Source organism: Haemaphysalis longicornis, unplaced genomic scaffold (assembly GCF_048455015.1).
Source record: "Haemaphysalis longicornis isolate Haplotype H1 unplaced genomic scaffold, Haemaphysalis longicornis Haplotype H1 scaffold_1, whole genome shotgun sequence".
Classification (NCBI taxonomy): Eukaryota; Metazoa; Arthropoda; class Arachnida; order Ixodida; family Ixodidae; genus Haemaphysalis; species Haemaphysalis longicornis.
The window spans coordinates 330,252,494-330,272,347 of NW_027526203.1; the positions used below are offsets into that span (position 1 = coordinate 330,252,494).

The 19,854-nt window shown below is 48.0% G+C and overlaps 1 protein-coding gene across 1 annotated transcript in view; it reads right to left on the minus strand.

The window, feature by feature from the left end:
• The window catches only part of Tyn (trynity), a 79,321-nt gene that overhangs the window by 55,248 nt on the left and 4,219 nt on the right, over positions 1–19,854 (minus strand). Inside the window, exon 2 of the mRNA XM_077683442.1 lies at positions 14,696–14,796. Coding sequence (XP_077539568.1) covers positions 14,696–14,756 — 61 coding nt within the window. The 5' untranslated portion in view covers positions 14,757–14,796. The remainder of the gene's footprint in view (positions 1–14,695; positions 14,797–19,854) is intronic.

Here is a 19,854-nt window from a genome sequence, read left to right on the forward strand (position 1 = left end):
GCCCACACACCCAGTGCTGGGCGAAGACGGAAGGAGCGCGCCGGGACCGTGTGAATGGACATGGAACGAGGAGTGAAACGGAGCCAGCCGGAAACAATGGCCGCCCAGTCTCAGCCGCCGGTCGTGGGTGACGAGGCAAGGTCGGCGGGGGAGGGCCGCCGGGTCAGCAGGCGACGCGCTCGTCGTCAGGGTCGCCCGCGCTGCTGCCGAACACCTGCCGCGCTCACTTGGACCGATCAATCACCTATATAGGGCACCGGCAACTCGGAAGCCCCCGGCGCTCCTTTTGGTATAAGCTCTTTCAGCCGGATGGAATTTTCGCGAGCGACTTTCCGACTCTTGTCAGCGTCGCGTGCCAAAGCCCGGGTATGAGGCACGCTGTCGTGAAGGGATTGAACCTGGCGATACTTGCGACTAGCACCGCGGAGGGGAACCGAACTCGCGATCTCGTGCTGCAACGCCTTAGCCAACGAGCCCCCACGCGTCGCGCAAGTGAAGGGTTATATTCCACGATTATTGCTGTTCGCGGTCTGTACTTCCTTCCCACCTCAGTGCATAAACAACGCAATCCCGATTTCTGAATATTAGTGGCACCATCGTATAATTTCACTGGCAACTCATTTGTGTAGCGCGGGTGGCTGATGCAATGATTTTAGCACAAAATATCCACGCGGTAGCCAAATACCAGATGGCATACTTCAGTTCATCTTGTAGTCATTCTATTTTCTGCCGCGGTGGGTACAGCTCGATTTTTGTTGTTTTTCCTCGAGCCTGCGGTAATTGACTTCTGACGTGTCTATTTCACAAATGCGTCCGCGGCTATAACTCACGGGCCGGAAATGGATAAAAGCTGTTACGCAGACGAGGCTATTACTGTTCCCGGTAATCGGATAATTTCGCTAGTACGATTTATGACGTCACAAAGTGTAAGCCCGTGTGCCGTTAAAGCCCATTAAAACAAAATTTTATGATCCATTTTTATTGCTTTTATCGATGCTTAATGGTCTGCGGAACCCGACACAGCACTTTAAATACTTCAGCGCGCGATAATTAATTACATTAAACGGCCTGAAAATCGTTTGTTTCAATTTCCCGCGATTTCAGCCAAAAAGGCACAGAATCCCGGCATGACCTCACCGCTTTGTGCGGATGTCAAAACACCGCGGATACTGGTGGGGGCGTTGTTTCGACCGCGTGGACGCTGGAGCTGAACGGCTCAGTTGCCTGAAGGTGCTAGGCTTACCATTGCGGCGGAAATTCGATGACCACTTTCAATAAAAGCCCTGATGGCGGCTTCTAATGCGATTCAGGGCTATATTATCGCTTCCTTTACCGTGTGTGGAACTTTATTTTTGCCAACAGTGCCTTTCTGGGCAGCGGTTATGCCTGTAGCTCTGGCTACATGCACCCGTTCGTGAATGCGCGGTGCCCAGCCGCCGCTCGCGGGGCCGCGCGCGTGAAGTGACGTCACGAGGTTTTGACGAGCGCTGCCCGCGTCACTTCTTTTGGCTACCACGGGGTGATGTCACGCTGATGTCCATTTGCTGAGTGCCGCTCCGAGTGCTGCTCCGTCGGTGAGATAAATGAGATCCAATTAAAGTATGTTCTTCGCGTAGCAGGCCGCCCATATTTCAGTCAGGGCATTCTGTTGAGCAAAGGAAGCGAACTGTGCAATAATATTAACGCCAAAAATTGGTGTCAGTACCCCTCTAAGATGTTACAAAGTGTTCTACTCTGAACACTAAAACATCTTTTTGCAAAGACGTGGACAATGGCAACGCTTTGTAAACAGCTGCAAAGGTTGTTGCTATTGTGTACTACTGCTCCCAATTTCTTATACCTCAGCCACGCCCCACCCCCCATATCAAAGGAAATCAGAGGGAGAACTGCGTCCTTCATTCGTCAATGTATAATTAGAAAAAAAGTTTTGTTTCTGAGAAAAGATCACGAAGTGCCATTAATAGCCGTAATTTTGACTCGGAACCAAAACGTAATTTGCGTTTAGTGCCTGTATGTAGAACATTTTACCATATTCATATTAAAGAATCTGCGCGCCGCGCTCTTAATTGTTGGAGTCGTTTCATTCTTGGGTGAAGTGCGTTTCCAATAGTACATTTAACCCCTTCACCTGGCATGACCAGAATGCCCCCAGCTGTGGATATGAAGTAGCGCAAACAAAGGTTCCGGGGAACTTATCGTCCTCGCATTTCCTGCGAGTTCAGCATTCCTCCACCGTTTCGACAATAACGGCTTACTCCACTCCCGCCACCGAGCGCGTGTATGGTGCGTGTCGTTCGACCATCTTCCATGCTTGGCCGCTCCGCTGCGGAACACTTCAGCGCCGCCCGATGGTGATCCACTCGCGTTTTAACGACATCTCAAACCCGCCGTCCTCCTGCTCAGGTCAACAACTTTGTGATCAAGCTGGACAAACATGGACCGCTAAATTAATTCCCAAGTCCACGAGCTGCAGTTAGATCAATTAATGAAATCGCTGCAGATTATAAGCTTGCTGTATATGGAGAATTTATTTTTTTGTACTTGCAGCATACGGAAGCGGAAAAAGCCAGCAAACGTTTACACCAAAATACGAAGGCGAAATGGGATTAGGGTGCGTGAAATCACGTTTGCTGCGGGGCCGACTTGGCTCCTCCCGTCATCGTTACAACCCCACTTTTGCTTTCACGCGGCATTTCTCGACATCGAGGTGAAGCCGTCTTGCCTGGTTCACACGCGTTTGGTCATTTGCGCGGGTTGGGGCTGCCTGCATGTAAGCGGCACTAAATTCGCGACTTTTTCTGTCCGAGGAAAATTCCAAGCGCAGTGTTTCGGTTACGCTGTTAAAATGTTACACTGTAAGAGTAAGGGTTTTTTTGTAGAGAAGAATTAGTCATTATTCCTTGATTGATTGATTGATTGAGGGTAGGTTTTAACGCGCCGACGCTACACAGGCGATGAGGCGCGCCGTAGTAGGGGGCTCCGGATATAATTTGGACACCTGGGGATCTTTAACGTGCGCCGACTCTCGAACACACGACAGTTTTTGCTTTTCGCCCCCATCAGAAAAGCGGGCGCCGCGGCCGGGAATCGAACCCGCGTCCTTATGCTCAGCATATTCATTATTCCTACGCTTGAGCACGGTACGATGAGAGCACCGCGACCTATTGCACAAAATACTCTTATGATTGGTATGCACCGGTGTATTGTGCCACGCCGTGTTAGGTTACGTGACATGCCCTACTCCGGAAAAAAAAAAAAGGATCACGAAATTGCTAGTGTCGGTGGGGTTCGGAGCATGAGTGTGACCAGCGAAGGAGGCGGATCAGTGCTAGTGATCCCTGCGACAGCAACCGACACTTCACGGTGCTTTCACAGCTGTAGGCATTCCGGCGATGAGCGTGCACAGCTTCCGCCCCCTTTGTTTACAAACACGAGGAAGTGCGTGGCGGCCAACACACGAGCAGCATCTCACAATAGTCACCGGGCTAGACATACGCGTATGCTCTTCGCTGCCTCTCCGGTTCTCGGCTGCTTCAGCTCATGCCCATAGCCTGGCTATGAGCAACCCAGCAAGCTTGAAATCTGTATTGATTTCAATAATTCATCTAACCGCAGCTCGTGGACTTGGAGTTAATACGGCGACTATCGTGAGATGCCGCTCCATGCGTAGGCGGCCACAAGCGTTCCTATGTTGCCGGTAACTGAATGTATATCATCTGCATGCATGCCATTACCCTTGTCGGAAAATAGGTTATTCTTGGGCGTAAAAACAGAAGTCGCTGTCGTATTTCGCTGCCAGGCAAACTTTCTGACTTAAAGTAAAAACGGGGGGGGTACTGTTTTTCACGTTTTGCCGGATGATATTAAGCTATTGGCAACGCTGCTAGATTACAACAGAAAGCTATTGATAGGCTGTCCTGTCAGAGCGTCTATGTGGGCTTGTTGGTTAGGGTTCAGAAACCTTATTACTTAGCACACAAGAGAACAGGACGTGATAGGCTTTCCTGTCAGTGCGTCGACGTGGGCTATATATATATATAGATGGTTAGGGTTCTGAAACCTTATTAGTTAGCGCACAAGAGAACAGGACGTAAGAAGAACACAGGACAAGCGCTAGACTGTCCTGTGTTCTTCTTACGTCCTGTTCTGTCGTGCGCTAATAATGTTGATTGATTTGACTCTGGGGTTTAGTGTCACAAAGCTACACTTGCGCCATGAGGCACGTCATAGTGGCTGTATATATATATATATATATATATATATATATATATATATATATATATATATATATATATATATATATATATATATATATATATATATATATATATATATATATAGGGTGTCCCAGCTATCATGCACCAAGATTTAAAAAAAGAGAAATTGCGCAACTCGAAGAAAACCTAGTCATAATGTTTGCAGTACTGTGAAGAAGCGGAGAGTAATTTTTTTCGTTAATGAGACTGAATGAATTAATTGTAATTAATTATCTAACTCGAAAAATACTGTCCTAATCACTAAAGTGTCAATGAGGCACCTGTAGGTAACCACGAGGGGCATCTAACTGCGCTATTTTCAGCGACGAACTAATTGCGTACTCATTTATTTTGATTGATAAAGGAAACCCGGGAAATATGAAAAATACCACGTGACGACGCTTACTCGCGCATTGTAAAGCAGCGTTCCCAAACAAAGCTGATTGAAAGCAACCGCTTCGCGTGTTACCCGCCCGAAGAGACAGCGCATCGCCTTGATAATAGCATGCATGGAAGGAGCAGCAGCAGCAAGATTCGCGGGACGCGTGTGCAGATAAGGAACAAACTCGGTCGCGATTTCTTCTTTCTTTCTTTTGTCTATTTCATTCAGGCTAAGTCAGAGGCAGCCTGTTTGAGGGCGTTGCTTTACGGTGCGCGCGGAGGCGCCGTCACGTGGTATTTTTCATATTTCGCGGGTTTCCTTTATCAGTCAGAATAAATGTGTACGCCATTAGTTCATCGCTGAAAATACCGCAGTTAGATGCCCCTCGTGGTTACCTTCAAGTGCCTCATTGACGCTTTAGTGATTAGGGGAGTATTTCTCGATTTAGATAATTAATTACAATTAGCTAATTAAGTCTCATTAAAGAAAAAAATACTGTCCGCTTCTTCACAGTACTGCAAACATTATGCACCTGATTTCTTTCGAGTTACGCCTTTACTCTTTTTTTAAATCTTGGTGCATGATAGCTGGGATATATATATATATATATATATATATATATATATATATATATATATATATATATATATATATATATATATATATATATATATATATATATATATATAGCGATGAATAAGTTCCGGGATTCGGTTTCAAAAATACACGAGAGGGTAGACACACGTATGAAAACGATGATCGAACTAACGTTTCGACCGGGGTCCGGTCTTCGTCAGAGTAAACTTCGGTAATTGAGCGCGCTGAATATATAGGCACGAAATGATAAAGGCTGACGAATAGTCTTGCCACTTTGCAGATACAAATCAACAATAATAAAATAAGAAGAGCACACGTGGTGTTTGTACACGTGTGAATTAACATGACGTTTTCAAATACAGAACTTGTACGGAATATCGGAACGGATCAGGGAGGATCAACAACTACCCTTTAGAAAGAAAATGATAACGTTCGGGAATTACAGCTTAGCACTTAATACGCAAACACATCAGGAGCAGTTTGTAGATATATAAAAAAAAAAATGTCATCGTTTCTGGAACATTTCATATCGCTTCCGTTCGCGTAACCACACCGATTCATTTGTGTGGTTACGCGAACGGAAGCGATATGAAATGTTTCCAGAAACGATGACATTTTTTTTTTATATATATCTACAAACTGCTCCTGATGTGTTTGCGTATTAAGTGCTAAGCTGTAATCCCCGAACGTTATCATTTTCTTTCTAAAGGGTAGTTGTTGATCCTCCCTGATCCGTTCCGATATTCCGTACAAGTTCTGTATTTGAAAACGTCATGTTAATTCACACGTGTACAAACACCACGTGTGCTCTTCTTATTTTATTATTGTTGATTTGTATCTGCAAAGTGGCAAGACTATTCGTCAGCCTTTATCATTTCGTGCCTATATATTCAGCGCGCTCAATTACCGAAGTTTACTCTGACGAAGACCGGACCCCGGTCGAAACGTTAGTTCGATCATCGTTTTCATACGTGTGTCTACCCTCTCGTGTATATATATATATATATATATATATATATATATATATATATATATATATATATAAATATAAATATATATATATATATATATATATATATATATATATATATATATATATATATATATATATATATATATATATATATATATATATATATATATATATATATATATATATATATATATATATATAGTGAGGTACAGGCCATTATTAAGTGAGTCTCGCACAGAGCGACAGGCTAGCGAGCTCAGGTAGAGCACAGAGATCCCAGAACACCCACCGATGATGATAGCGTGGACGACGATGTGAGCGGCGAGTGAGGCAGGTGGCACTGGCACAACATAGGCTTCGGCAAGTAAGTGGCACCTAGCCTTTGCAAAGGCTAGGTGCCACTTATGCCATGGCACATAGCCACTAAGGAAAATGTCCACATACGGCTGCTAATGTCTGCCAGTCAGTGCTTGCAACATGTAAATGTATGTATGTATATGTGTATGTACGTATGTATGTATGTATGTATGTATGTATGTATGTATGTATGTATGTATGTATGTATGTATGTATGTATGTATGTATGTATGTATATATATATATATATATATATATATATATATATATATATATATATATATATATATATATATATATATATTTAGAGAGAGAGAGAGAGAGAGAAATATACGCTGTTTGTCGACGTTTCGGTCGAAACAGGTCGGCCCCCGACCGAAACGTTGACGCATTAACTTATTTTTCACCGCGTACAGTTTTTCCTACTTCTTACGGCAACAGCTGACAGCACTTCTCGTAATCTACGAGAACGGCTGTGGTACTAGGATATAATTTTGAAGGAAAATGCGAGACAGTGGACACGTCGGAGTTAGAAGCGTCACTGGTCGGCGGTCAGTGCAGCCCATGTTCTGCGATGAGATGCTGACCATGCAACAGCAAATAAGGAGTGCTGAAAACGTGGTATCGGGATTGCAGGCAAAACACCGTCATAAGGAAACTAGAAAAGCCTACGAAACTGATAATTGCACTTTGGCGTTGATTATAAAAGCTAAATGTATGGATAGGACGTGACGTTGGAGGGGAGCGATTGGAAGTCTACGTGAGGAACCTTCGTCGCCGCCTATTTAGGGAAGTCCAGAGGCATTCCATCACCACAGTCATAAGCAGAAGTAGACTGATGATGATGAAGGTGATGATAGGAGCTAAATCTTTGCCCGCTCTGTATCTGTGCATCTGGCAGAGTTTGTCTAACATTTGTTTATTCATAGTTTTTAATGCACGTTAATTGAATGGTGTGCAAGAATCTATTTATAAGCCACAGTGCTTAGAATAGAAAGTGAAGCGGGAAAGCTGGAATTAGGCGAACGAATGAAAAAGTGACATTATAAATACGTGTTACTCGGGGGCGATGTTGAACATCGAAGTACAACAGGATACCCATGAGGTGTGAGAAACTTTTGACCGTAGCAGCCGTTTAGACTGCTTATTAGACTGAAGTGCGACTTCGAGGCTACCAATTCCTTTCATCGATGAAAGGAAGCGTAATTCCCTTCATCGATGGCTTACATCGATGAAGGTAATTACGCTTTTTTGCTTACAAAGTATTCATAGACTGTCCGTGTGTAAATTCCCTCCAAAGGCTTACAAAATACTCTGTAAGCCTTTGGGCATTATAATATCCGTATAATTTCATGTGAGATAGAAGGGATCACTTATCCACCGATTAATATGCGGACAATACTAACCACTGATCTGCAAACAAATTCAGGTCAATTTCGCAGCTCTAATGCATGTATGCATAGTTCCTATATATACGTGGTCAGCCCAGCGACTTTCGTTCATCGGCGACTTTCGAAGCATTCGAGAGTCATAGGAAGACTCAAGAAAAAACTGCAATAGTTGAAAAAAATTGCGCCAATCCACCCTGTGGATGTGGTTGGAAAGCAAAGCTCTAAAAGGCACCCACAACGATTACCTATGCGACGTCCCTTAAACTCAGTCACGTCGATCTACAAATAGTGAAACCAGAGAGAAGTGAAATGCACTTAACCATACCCTTTATTAATTCGAAGAGATATTCTTGGTAAGGTTCAATCAATGATGATGCATGAATGGTGGTTGGTTGAGTTGTACTGGTGTAGCACATCAGTGGACACTTTCTTTATAAAATTAAAGGTAGCTCAAACCCGGTGTTCGGCGATCTCACTTCTCCATCTCTGCCGCCGCGGACGGAGGCGACGAGATCGGCGGCCAAGACGGTCGAGGAGGACGAGAAGAAGAAGAAGGAGGAGGAGAAGGAGGAGGAGCAGGAGGAGGAGGAGGAGGAGGAAGTACTTCTATTCAGATTTCTGAACGGCCCAGAGTGCGACCCAGGGGAGTGGTTCTTTCTTTACTGGAGCCCATATGCAGTCCGCGCCGCCTGTGCTTTGTCCACCAACCGAATCTGGGTATAGCAGACAGGGGCTGGACAGCAGCATCTCCCATTTCTCTTGTTGTGTAGTTGACGGAAAGAGAGGAGGGTGCTCAGGGCTAAAGTCGCACACCCCGATTATGTGGCGGAGTGTTTCTACTTCTGAGCAATATTTACATTCAGCGTGGTAGCGATTCGGGTGCATCAAGTGAACACGCGTAGGGTGTGGGAAAGAGCCGGATTGTATGTGCTGTAGGGTAGTTTGTTTTTCTCTGGAAAGGTCATGGTAAGGCAAAGGTAGGGTTTTTCTCTGAAGGCGACAATGCTGGTTTTTGTCCCTGAACGAGGCAAGCGGGTGATTGTCCTCGTGCAGCTCCATAGCACGGGAGGTAAAGGCACAGGCTTGTTGGTGGCGTACGTATTCGTTGCCCTCCATGGAAGCGTGAGCGGGTGTCCAGATGAGCTGAATGGAACCGTTTGGGGAGTGCGTTTTTAGCACACGCAGTGCACGTCGGGGCACCCAACCCTACTGGCAATTCCGGTAGGCTTGTTGGGAATCGGTTACTACCTCCCGAACCCCTGGTTGACTGACAGCCAAGGCGATGGCTGCCTCTACTGCTGCCATTATGTCTTGGGTCTTGAGTGAGGCACACGCAAGGAGGTTAGTTTAGGCAGAATCTGAGCTAGTTGGATCATAATTGAAAAAATACTGATCAACCTAAATTTAACTGGGGACAAAGACAATGACGAGAGACGAAGCACAAGCGCTGACTTCTGGAGGTGGCTGGTTCTGGAGGTGGCCACGATGATGGCGTACTACTGCCCTAGATGTTGGGAGGCGTCAGTGTAGATAACTGCATGATTCCCACAGAGGGTGGTGTTGAGCTCTTGAGCCCGTGCTTGCGGCGACCCTCGTCGTGAGAGGGGTTCCTATCTCTAAGCAAAGGGAGCATCTTTAGTTCTTGTCGCCAAGAGTACGGGAGTACATCAAGCGGAGTGACATTCTGTGCTGCCCAGCCAATCTGGGGAAGGATGCGGCGACGCACCGCAGTTCTGCTCATTCGGAGCTTCTGGGCAGAAATATGGCCCTCCATCAGCTCTTCCAACGTGTTGTGGAGGCCCGTGCTAAGCAGCCTCTCTGTGGACGCACTCAAGGGAAGACCAATGGCCTGTTCAACCACCTTTCTAATCATTATATAAAGCATCTTTACGTCCTCCTCGCCGAGAAGAAGACAGGAGGTTGATGTAAGTGATTATCGAGAGGACGAAAGCTTCAATTAATGGAAAAGTATCGAATTCCTTGAGGCTTCGCTTCTTGGTGGCAACTCGCCTGATCATGTGTATGATTTGATTAATACAGTGTTTGAGGCGCTGCAACGATACGTCACTCTTGGTGTTGGCCTGGAGATGTAGGCCCAGGATTTTGATGCTGGGGCTTGGAGTGATGGCCTGGCCATCAAGGAGTATTTGAATGTGTTCCTTGATGTGTCGTTTGGCGTAAGAGCGGACGAGAAGGAGCTGTGATTTTTTACGTGAACACTGGAGGCCAGAGGCTTTAGCACATTGGCGCACTAGAAGTGAGATGTTATGCGTTGGTGTGAGCTTCCTTTAATTTTTGCAATTCCTAGCACACGCGCAAGGCGCGCACAGGGCGCTAGACATGCTGTTGACGGAGCGCACAGCGGCGCGTGAGGTCGCGTGACGCTATCACGTGGCATTCAGCGAGAATGCAGGGGGTAAACCCGTAGATATGCTTGGTGAGTCCACCACCTGTCTTCCCCGTCTCCGCGTGGGCTCGTAGCTAAATCGCTAAGACAACGGGCTCTCGCTTTGTTACGCTATTAGTTCCAGGGTTGATTCCTGGAGGTGCTAGTAAATTTTTTTATTTGTTCGCGGGAGTTTCCTGTTGACACCAACGGTCGCGAAAGAACCCTTGGAGGGTAGAGGTATAAAGTTTTGCTTTAAAACGACTCCACGGTACGGTTGTTCGCTTGCAACACTCAAAAGACATGGCAAATTTGCACTTGATGCAGTCACGCATGCAGCGTGCGACCAGCACAGCAATGTGGTCCCGTAGGCAGCTGTGGCCATCACGCCGCGAAGAGAACAACTGACCAGGAAGGTTGCACCATGCATTCTAAGAACTATCGAATGCTTCATTAGGGTGTTTTAGCTAAATAAGGACCGCGTTGCCGCGACCGTGACCATGGAAGCAACGGCATGACGGCGCACGCTCGGCATGGCACCGATACCCCCTGTGTACGCGCTATCTTACCGACGCGGTCGCAGCGACACGGTCCGCTGAAGCAGCCTATTCTATATGATATTACAACGGGACATCTTGTTATAAACACCGCGCGGCAAACGCTCCACATACTGTAATCGAACTAAAAATCATGCAAAAGACAGTTTCACAGCATTTTGCAATGTGGTAAATCCGTTCACGGCTGTGAGAGTGGCAGAAAGTCGCTGGTCACTGACGCCGTTTGAAGGTGGTGAACCCGTCTCTGGCGCTCCCCGATTTTAAAGCCCAATCGGTGTATGACCGGTGCGTGCGGTTTAAGCTCGAGCGGGTTTTATGATTTGATCACACAGACGCAGTGATCATTATGATTGATTGATTGTGGGGTCGACGCCGACGCCGACGCTACACAGGCAATGAGGCGTTCCTTAGTGGAGAGCTCCGGATTAATTTTGACCACCTGGGGATTAATCCCTAACGTGCGCCGAAATGTTGAACACACGGGTGTTTTCGATTTTTGCCTCCATCAGAAAAGGGGCTGCCGCGGCCGGGAATCGAACTCGCGTCCTTGGGCTCAGCAGCACAACGCCTTCGACAATGAGCCACCGTGGCGGGTCGCCGTGATCATTAGTGGTCAAGTGTGCCTGTACCGTTTGAAAACCCGCTACGCCAAATAATTTTGCTTTGTGGCTGTAAAGCTCGCGGCGGTCATAGGAACCTCCGCGGACCACGGCGCGCGTCTCAGGCCGCCTGCAGCAGATCGAGAGTTCCCGGCGGCCACCCAGGCGCCAGCGAGCATAGCGGGCAGCCTTCGCGGTTGGAACAGCTCTACCACGCTCGTAAGCGCCGTGACAGCGGTTTACGTCAGAGGCACGAGCGGCTGTCGACGGAGTGTCAACCCGGTACTTTGGGAAGCAGAACCACGCGTTCCGGGCCGCTCACGTGGCCCGAGACGGGCAGTTAGCCCCTCATTATTTGTCACTTATGCACTGTTTGCGAGATAAGCGCAGGAGCGCGGGCAGTCCCGGAATCGCAGACATTCGTTTCCGCGTGGGGCGTCTTCGGTCCGTACTGGCTCGGAACGGAGCATCCCTCGGCGGGCCGCTTGAGTGGGTTCGCAAGCGACGCGATGACCCGCGACCGTCCTAAGATGTGACGGCACCGCGCCTAAGCACGCGAATCATTCCCTCTTCCTTCGATCGACCGCTTTGTAATTTCGCCTTGTCTCCACCTGGGTTCGTCTTGTGCTTCTCTTTATTTCCCCGCGGAAGAGCTCGTGTGTGGCGTAGTTTACGCCAGGCACTGCGCGCGTGAATGACCCTGGTCAAACGGCAATGCAAGTGTCGACAACCAGTGGTGCAAAACGCCGTTCGCAGTAGTCGACTCTGCTTTCCAGTGCAATCAAAGCGGAGACGTGCGAAGCAGCATCCACGAATCGCTCCGTTTAGCCATCACGAATGCGTCGCACCACGTATTTCGCCTCGGTGGCGGTCAAATGCGGTCTACCTAGCTGGGTTTTGGCGTATGTATATACGCTGTTACAAAGCCTGTTGTCATGCAGGCGCACGTTATTGACCCTGCTGTTCAATGTCTAATATTATTGCTTCCGCTGCCGTTCCGCGCCCCCCCCCCCCTTTTTTTTTGCATGCGACTTCCAATGTACCGTGTATGAGAGCCTTTTTAGAAAATGAAATAAGGCTGCAATTTATCTCAGAAGAATTTTGTGTTGAGATGAATTCTGCAGCATGGCATCTGAACGAAGTTCGTGGCATTTACCCGCAGAAAAAAAAATGAGGTCATTTTTTTCTTTCTGCTGGCATGTCAAGAACGCACCCGAACATCGTTAAACCTCTTCTATCACGGCACCAAACCCACCACTCAACGATCACGTACCGCAAGAAATGCACGTCATTCCAAAGCAATATAAAAAAAGACTAAATTCCTTCATTATGCTTACATAGGAATGAATTGGTACACATACGTGCATGAGTGAGTGAGTGAGTGAGTGAGTGAGTGAGTGAGTGAGTGAGTGAGTGAGTGAGTGAGTGAGTGAGTGAGTGAGTGAGTGAGTGAGTGAGTGAGTGAGTGAGTGAGCGAGTGAGTGAGTGAGTGAGTGAGTGAGTGAGTGAGCGAATTTAGCACGACGATGTCCGAATGTATTTCTGAGTTACATTTATAGCTCTACATTTCAGACTTTTTTTCTTGCGTATACGCCGAACTGTATTTTATTTTGTAGTTGTGGGCGTCCTTAACGTTTTCGGCAGGGCAACTGGAGCGCAAATAATTTTCTTAGAAACAGGTACAAACAATTATTCGGACGTAAATGAGTATCGGGCCTCACCGAACTGCTCAAAGCAAACTTCCGGACTCTGTGCAAAGACCACACCACGTGGCAAGTTCTCCAGAACACCAATGATTCCAGACGCTTTGTTCGATCTCGGCCATAGAGTTTCTTAGTAAAAAACTCTATGATCTCGGTTACCAGTGCCGCCTTTTGCGTGTAGCTGCGCGCATATTGCAGCAAGACGGTGTACCTTCGCAGGTATTAAGCGTCGAATGCTCGCTTAGTTGGATCAGCTGGTTTATGATAACTTAAAGCTATTTTTTTAATTCCTACAAAAGTTTTAAAATGCACATTCTGGTTAACTGGTGCCTATATTTAACGCTGCCAACTTGCCGTTGTGAAATCGTCTGAAATGTTTCATCAAAGGCGGCTACCGGAGATGGTGGATTGCATTGCGTGTCATTATTTCGCCGCTCTGCGCACCCCCTCCCCCCCCCTCCCCATTTGCGGCGTCAGCTCACCAGACCTTGCAAGTGCGGCCTATATTCGCAAGTGTGGTGCAACCACGAGTGCCCATCATCTCCGTTTACGTGGACCTTCAGTCAGTGCGCCTCCTTTTCTGTTGCGAGGTTTATAAGTGCTAACCCCTTTTGAAAACAACGCAGAGAACAGGGACACCTCGCCTGTATACCCGTAGCCAGTGCCGATTCTTTTCGAAGTATTTGCGTCCCAGTCCGCTGACAGGTGGTCCCAAAGAAAGGCCCCTCAGTGAAGTCACTCGCACTCAATCACTCGGTTCTTACCGACTCACTCGCCCTTAATTCACGAGAAGCGCTGCGCTTACTGGCAACGCATCGGCTGCTTAATGCGGCTCATTAAGAAAGCTGCTTATTCTATATATATATGAAAAAAAGCTTTAACGCTTCTTTTCTTTTTTTTTTTTTTCAACATACACGACTCCTTTTGCACGCCTTCACGGCTGAATATTACATTGAAAAGGCTGCTACCGAAATTATCGCATCAATAGCTCCCCAAATAATAACTAACTACGCCGGCTTCTTAACCCGCCTCCTGCCGAAGAATGAAGTGTGGACACAGGCCCACAGGCGATTCTAGTCATATGCCCGTGGTTATCGCCAATGCGAAGCTGCTGCGGCCGCCAAGTGAAGGATGCTACGCGCGCTGGCGACCCCGTCGCGCCTTGTCCCACTGCAGACGCGTTACGCAAAAACCACTATGTATAGCTCCACTTGTGCTGAGAAGATTGCGCAGCGTAGACGCGCGCAACAGAAGGCGGCCCCTGTCGTAAACGGTTGCTTGTTGCACAGCCGAAAACGACCGGGCCGAGCTGCACGCTTTCCGCGTCCGGCAGGCGGCTTGCGGCGAAAACGTGTCGGCGGCTTGCGGCGCGCTCGCACGCTGACCAAAGGCCGGTAGTAACGGCGCGCCGGCGAGGACAAAGCCGGCGAGCTGCAGGTGCGATACATATACAGCCCCTTATGGACGGCGGCCACGGGGCGCACGTGCACTCACCCGAGATGAGCGTCGTGACGTGGGCCAGTACGAGCAGCGTGACACAGTGCCTCCTCCTCATGCTGATGGCGATCTGCGCTTCCTCCTGGAGTCAGGAATTCCTGCGTGAGAACACGGAGCTTCTTACTCTCCACGCTGACCCTTGCCGCGCTTTCGGGCTGCCCATGCAACCGGAAGCTGTCGGGCAAAACACAATCCCGTCAAAGAAAGAAAAGTTGCCGGCGCTTTCCAAAAAAGGCTGCTGCTTTGGGAACCGTTTTGGGTGTACGCGGCGATATTGAGTGTTGTCTCAAACTGCCACGGGTAACGCCCAGCGGCCCTGCGTGCTCTTTGTTTCGGTGCGCCAATGGGCACTCGTGTAAACCACTGATGGTCCAGAGCTGTAATACGATCTGCCAGCGGCGTCAGCGAAACAACCCGGTTTGTGCAAGGGTTCGTAACTGACCGCCGTGCACGGTGTCTCACCCTATATACATGTCGCGACTCAGCGGGGATAGGAAGTAGGCGACAACACATTTATGCCTTCCGGCCTTCGATGAGGAATTTTAAAGACGACAGTCTTTCTTGGGCTACTTAAACCCAGAAATTTTGGTCTGTCTGTATGTCTGTTTACCGGTCTGTCTGTCTGTGACTCGATTCAGCCACCCGGCCAAAGGGAAATAAAATCTGCGCAATAGTCCGTCTAAGTCCGGTTTATATGTTCATACTTGTCAAGATTGTTATAAAAGAACAACCCATTGCGCAAATATAAGACAGAAAATTAATACACAAGAGATATTTACAGTGTTCCTTTAAAAAAAATTTAGATGGTTGATTTTTGCCTAATGAAATACTACATCCACTGCAGAAAAAAAAAATTCACACTGTCGCCTGCTGTCGCCCGCGCCACTATAGCTTCTGGTGGCATTTTGAGAAATCAAGCGGCAACAGTTACGAAAAATTCCACTAGATAGGTTCCACTAGATAGGTTCCACGTTCTGCTTGGAACGCACGTGGACTAGGGAAACGCTGTTCTGTAGACGTTGAAGTAGGGCGGCTCGTTTCACGCGCGTCTCCGCCGTACGGCAGCGCTGGCATCGAGGCACCCGGCCTGGAGCAGCGGAACGCGGTAAATTTAAATTGACTTGAGCAAACCTTTAGCTTGTTTACCTTGGGAGGGGCGCGGCGCGACGCAAGAAGAACACCATGAGAGGTGAGCGGGAAAGGGAAGGGAGGCATTTACTTGGCAAATGTCGACAATGACTCTCGTCTTTTGTCGACATTTGCAACGAAAGGAGCAGATACGCGGCCATTTTTTGTTTGTGGGCGATGGTTTGAAGCTTGTGGCAGATTGTTATTTGAGTTAACGTATAGCGAAACCGCAACAGCAAAGCAAATGTCACATTGACATTTATTGGTTTCGTACACAGATTCCCACGGGGAGCATTTTAGGACCTCGCAATGAAAGGGTTACGTCATGGGCTGGTACGCCTTCAAAGGTTAATCACAGAAAAGCACGCAAGTGTTCCGCAAAGTTCCCTACACAGTTACACTGAAAGGAGAGGTCTTTTTGTGTCGCATGCTCGGAATCGTGTTTGCGAAATAGTCCCACTCTGTCTGAAAAATGCAGCCGTTCTCTCAGTGTGAGTGTAGTTTGTCGCTACAAGATATCAAGTAATAAGGACAATCACTAACATTGTCGTTATTGTCGTCAATGAGATTCGACATTGTCGTTAATGAGATTCGCATGAACTGTGCATTAGCGTTATTCCTTTCTTCTGCCATGAAAGATAAAAAGATGACGAGTGAAAGCTTCCGTTGGAGGACGAACTCGAATTTTGACCTCCGTTGGCTTTCTGGCAGTTTCCTTTGTTTTATATGCAAGAGAAGAATTTGCGCTTGCCAGCTTCCTTTATGAAGGCAATAAAACTTACGACTTATACGGCGTGGTACAGCTATACGCTGCGTACAAGTCCCTCAGCATGTTCCCGCGCACGTGCGCTTACGCTGCTGTCATTTGGACTTGGGCCGCCCTGTGTGATTAGCTCGTGGAGGGTAGCGAGCCGAAAAGCGGAGAGAACGCAGCAGCCGCCCGTGGCCTGCCCCTCTCCCCGTCCGCGCCCTCGCTCTTTCTTCTTTTGTCCTGCCATTAAACGCGCGAAAGAGTCGAGCAACACGCATCACGAGAGAGCAGCGCCATTGTTGAAGCGTTTGCACCTTTTTTGCGCCTACTAAAATTTGGTGAGATCTCCTCGGAGCGTTATAGAGCCACCGCGGCAGGGTTCTGCCCACATTTTTGTCGTGAGTCCAGTAGCGCGCACGCGAAGGAGCTGCAGGAAAGACAAACACGCGTGCACATACACGAATTCTGGGCAGCCGGTGACCCATTTTGGGCATGTTTTATGACTGGGCGCGTTTGTGTCCATTGGCGTATGCAGGGCGCGGACAGCAGCGCTGGGCGTCATTTTTCTGGCTCGGCTGGCAGACCCCTCAGCCGTGACGACTGCGCGCCTCTGTTATTTCCGGCTCAAAACTATTTCCACCGGCCGAAGAAACGCGCCGACACGAGCGTCCGCGGGTGCCTGTACTGCGTGCGCACCGCGAGCCACTCGACGCAATCTCGCCGGTGACAGCTGGGGGCGGCGCAGTTGGCTGCATCACGAGTCGGTGTACGTCGCCACTCTGATGAACTTGGGTTGCAGCGCAGTAGGAGCCAGATCGTTGAAGTGCTAGCCCTGCCGCTTCACGCGTATACGCCAATTGGGAACAATTGTGACAGCAGTTTGGCGGGCACTTGGTTTTAAACGGTCCTCAATGCGACCATTAAACGATTGCTTAGTGGCGGTTCACAAATGAAACTGTTAGCTCCGTTTCGGATACCCTCAGATGCCTCTCGTCGCTAAGTGTTTAAAAATAATTTTGAGGTTTGAACGGCCTTTTTGGGTCTAAAGCTGGACTGACAGTGAGGCATGATGCGATGGCAAGAAACTCTGTGGTATTTCAGGAAAGCTGGCATTCCTAAAACGCTTCGGTGGTCCCGTAAACTAAGGCCTTCGTATGTGGACTCCTCGAGAAATCTTGCCGCCGAGGCGGGGACCCGTACTTGCAACAACGTGCGTATATAGAAGCGGAGCGCCTTGGTCACTTGTACAGAAGTGGAAATTACCACTTGGAGCTTTGTTTCGTATTTTATTACGCCATCATTCAAGAAGGGAGGAGGCAGGGAGGCGAAATAAAGCGAGATTTAGCTGATGTGTTGACCATGCAGCCGAGGTAAGAACCGGCTACGTTTAAAAAATGAAATAGATAATACACTAAGACGAAACAAAAACCTAGAACCAATGCCTGATGACGAAGAAACCTCCCACAGCGTAAAATAATAATAAAAAAGACAGGCGGTCTCGCTGTGCAAACCAGGAAGCGTCGTACAAAAGTAGCATACATTCCTGCTTGTGCAGCGTCGTCCAGTACCTCACAGCAGGTGTGTGCTACTCAGTTGGCATGCCACTTCGCTTCAGAGTACGCCCACGGGGTTCAGAGAACTGGCGCAGATTTCTTGTGGTCGCCCCTATAGTAGTGCTTGCTCTCAAAGTCATTGATTGACTGATTAGTAATTGCTCGGTGCATGCCCCAACATGCAACAAGCTTGTAAAGCGTTGTCAAATACACCGGGGGGTATGTGCTACTGTGCTGACGTGTATCACTTTGCCATAATAACGGCAGCAACTGTCGGGAGTGCATTGGCCTAAAGTTTTGCTTTACGGTCTTACGACCCCGACCAGTACCCGATACTTGGCGTGCAATGAGTACTTTTTTTTTTCTTTTGGGTACCGGTTGACGGCGTCAGGCATGCATAACACCGTATACGTTTAGGCTTAACGTTATAAATTTTCAAGTAGGGCCTGATGACGTGCCAAGATACGTAATACCAAAATGTACGTCGAGCTGTGGGCAACAACTGACGACGTTAAGACCTCAAAGCGTGACGTTAAGCCTAGGAGAGGTATAAACTGGGGAATTCGGGAGGCTTCGCAAAAGTGGCTTCATCAATGAGGCTTCACGAAACAGTTTTCGCAAATTTTCAGCGAAACTGGCAGACGTGGGCAAATGGCGCTTTCACACTAAGGATGAACTATTCCGAACTACGGTACATTCGCAAGCCGCATGCCACACCTGCGTCATTTAATGCGATTTAAGTGAGCTGTCTCGGTTGAATAACAATTAAATGAACTGGGGAAAAATAAAAAGCAGCAAGCCTAGCCAAATGCTCGCCCACCTACATACCTGGACTTCGATGCCGTCGCAGTTGGGGAAGGATAATTTGGGCCGCCTAAGGTTCTCTCGTCCACATCCTCTTTCGCGTGCGCCGAAATCCATTACAAAAGACAGCTCATGAGAGCATGAGTAGTTCATTTTGTTTGCTTCCGTTGTGCATAGAATGTGCAGCTCTCCAACAGCAGCTTTAAGAGCAACGAATAATTTGACAAATGGATGCTTAAAATAATTACAGCAGTAGCAATAAAAGCAGCCTTACCCTCGGTTGAGCGGCATTGGAGCAGGCTGGGAGGAGGGAGCGCACAAGAGAGGGGTTGGTGACCCCGTTCTATGCGTTTTGTTTCTGTTTCTTTTCATCATTGCGTAAGCATTTTTTGGCAACTTTCCGGCGTAATACGTGCGTCCATCCGTTCATGACGCGTGGCACGATGCGCTCCGTGAGTATACGGGGACCACATGGGATATATAATTAGATGTCGTTAATAAACGGCTCAAGAGCCTAGAGACTTTAAGGCAAGCATACACATATTTGTATGTGCAGAAAAGAGCCAAGGGAAAGGATGCTTACGCATTATCTGACGATTCTCGTTCGGGAGTTTCTACTATATTTTTGTTTCTGTTTTCATTACAATCCCCGTGATCTTTATCCTTTCCAGTCTCTGCTTTTCTCTAGTCCGGACTCCCATGCGCGCGCAGGTCCTTACCCACGCACGCACGCACATGAAACAGAGACGAACCTGTACAGTAGGCTGGGGATACAGCAAATCAATGGAGCCGAAGCGACGGGGGCATCTTGGCGTAGGGCTACGAGGTGCACCGAAGTGGATCGGACTACGAATTAATCCAGACCACCTGAGCATCCTTACCATGCGTCGAAATATCGTGCACAGGGGCGTTTATTTTTT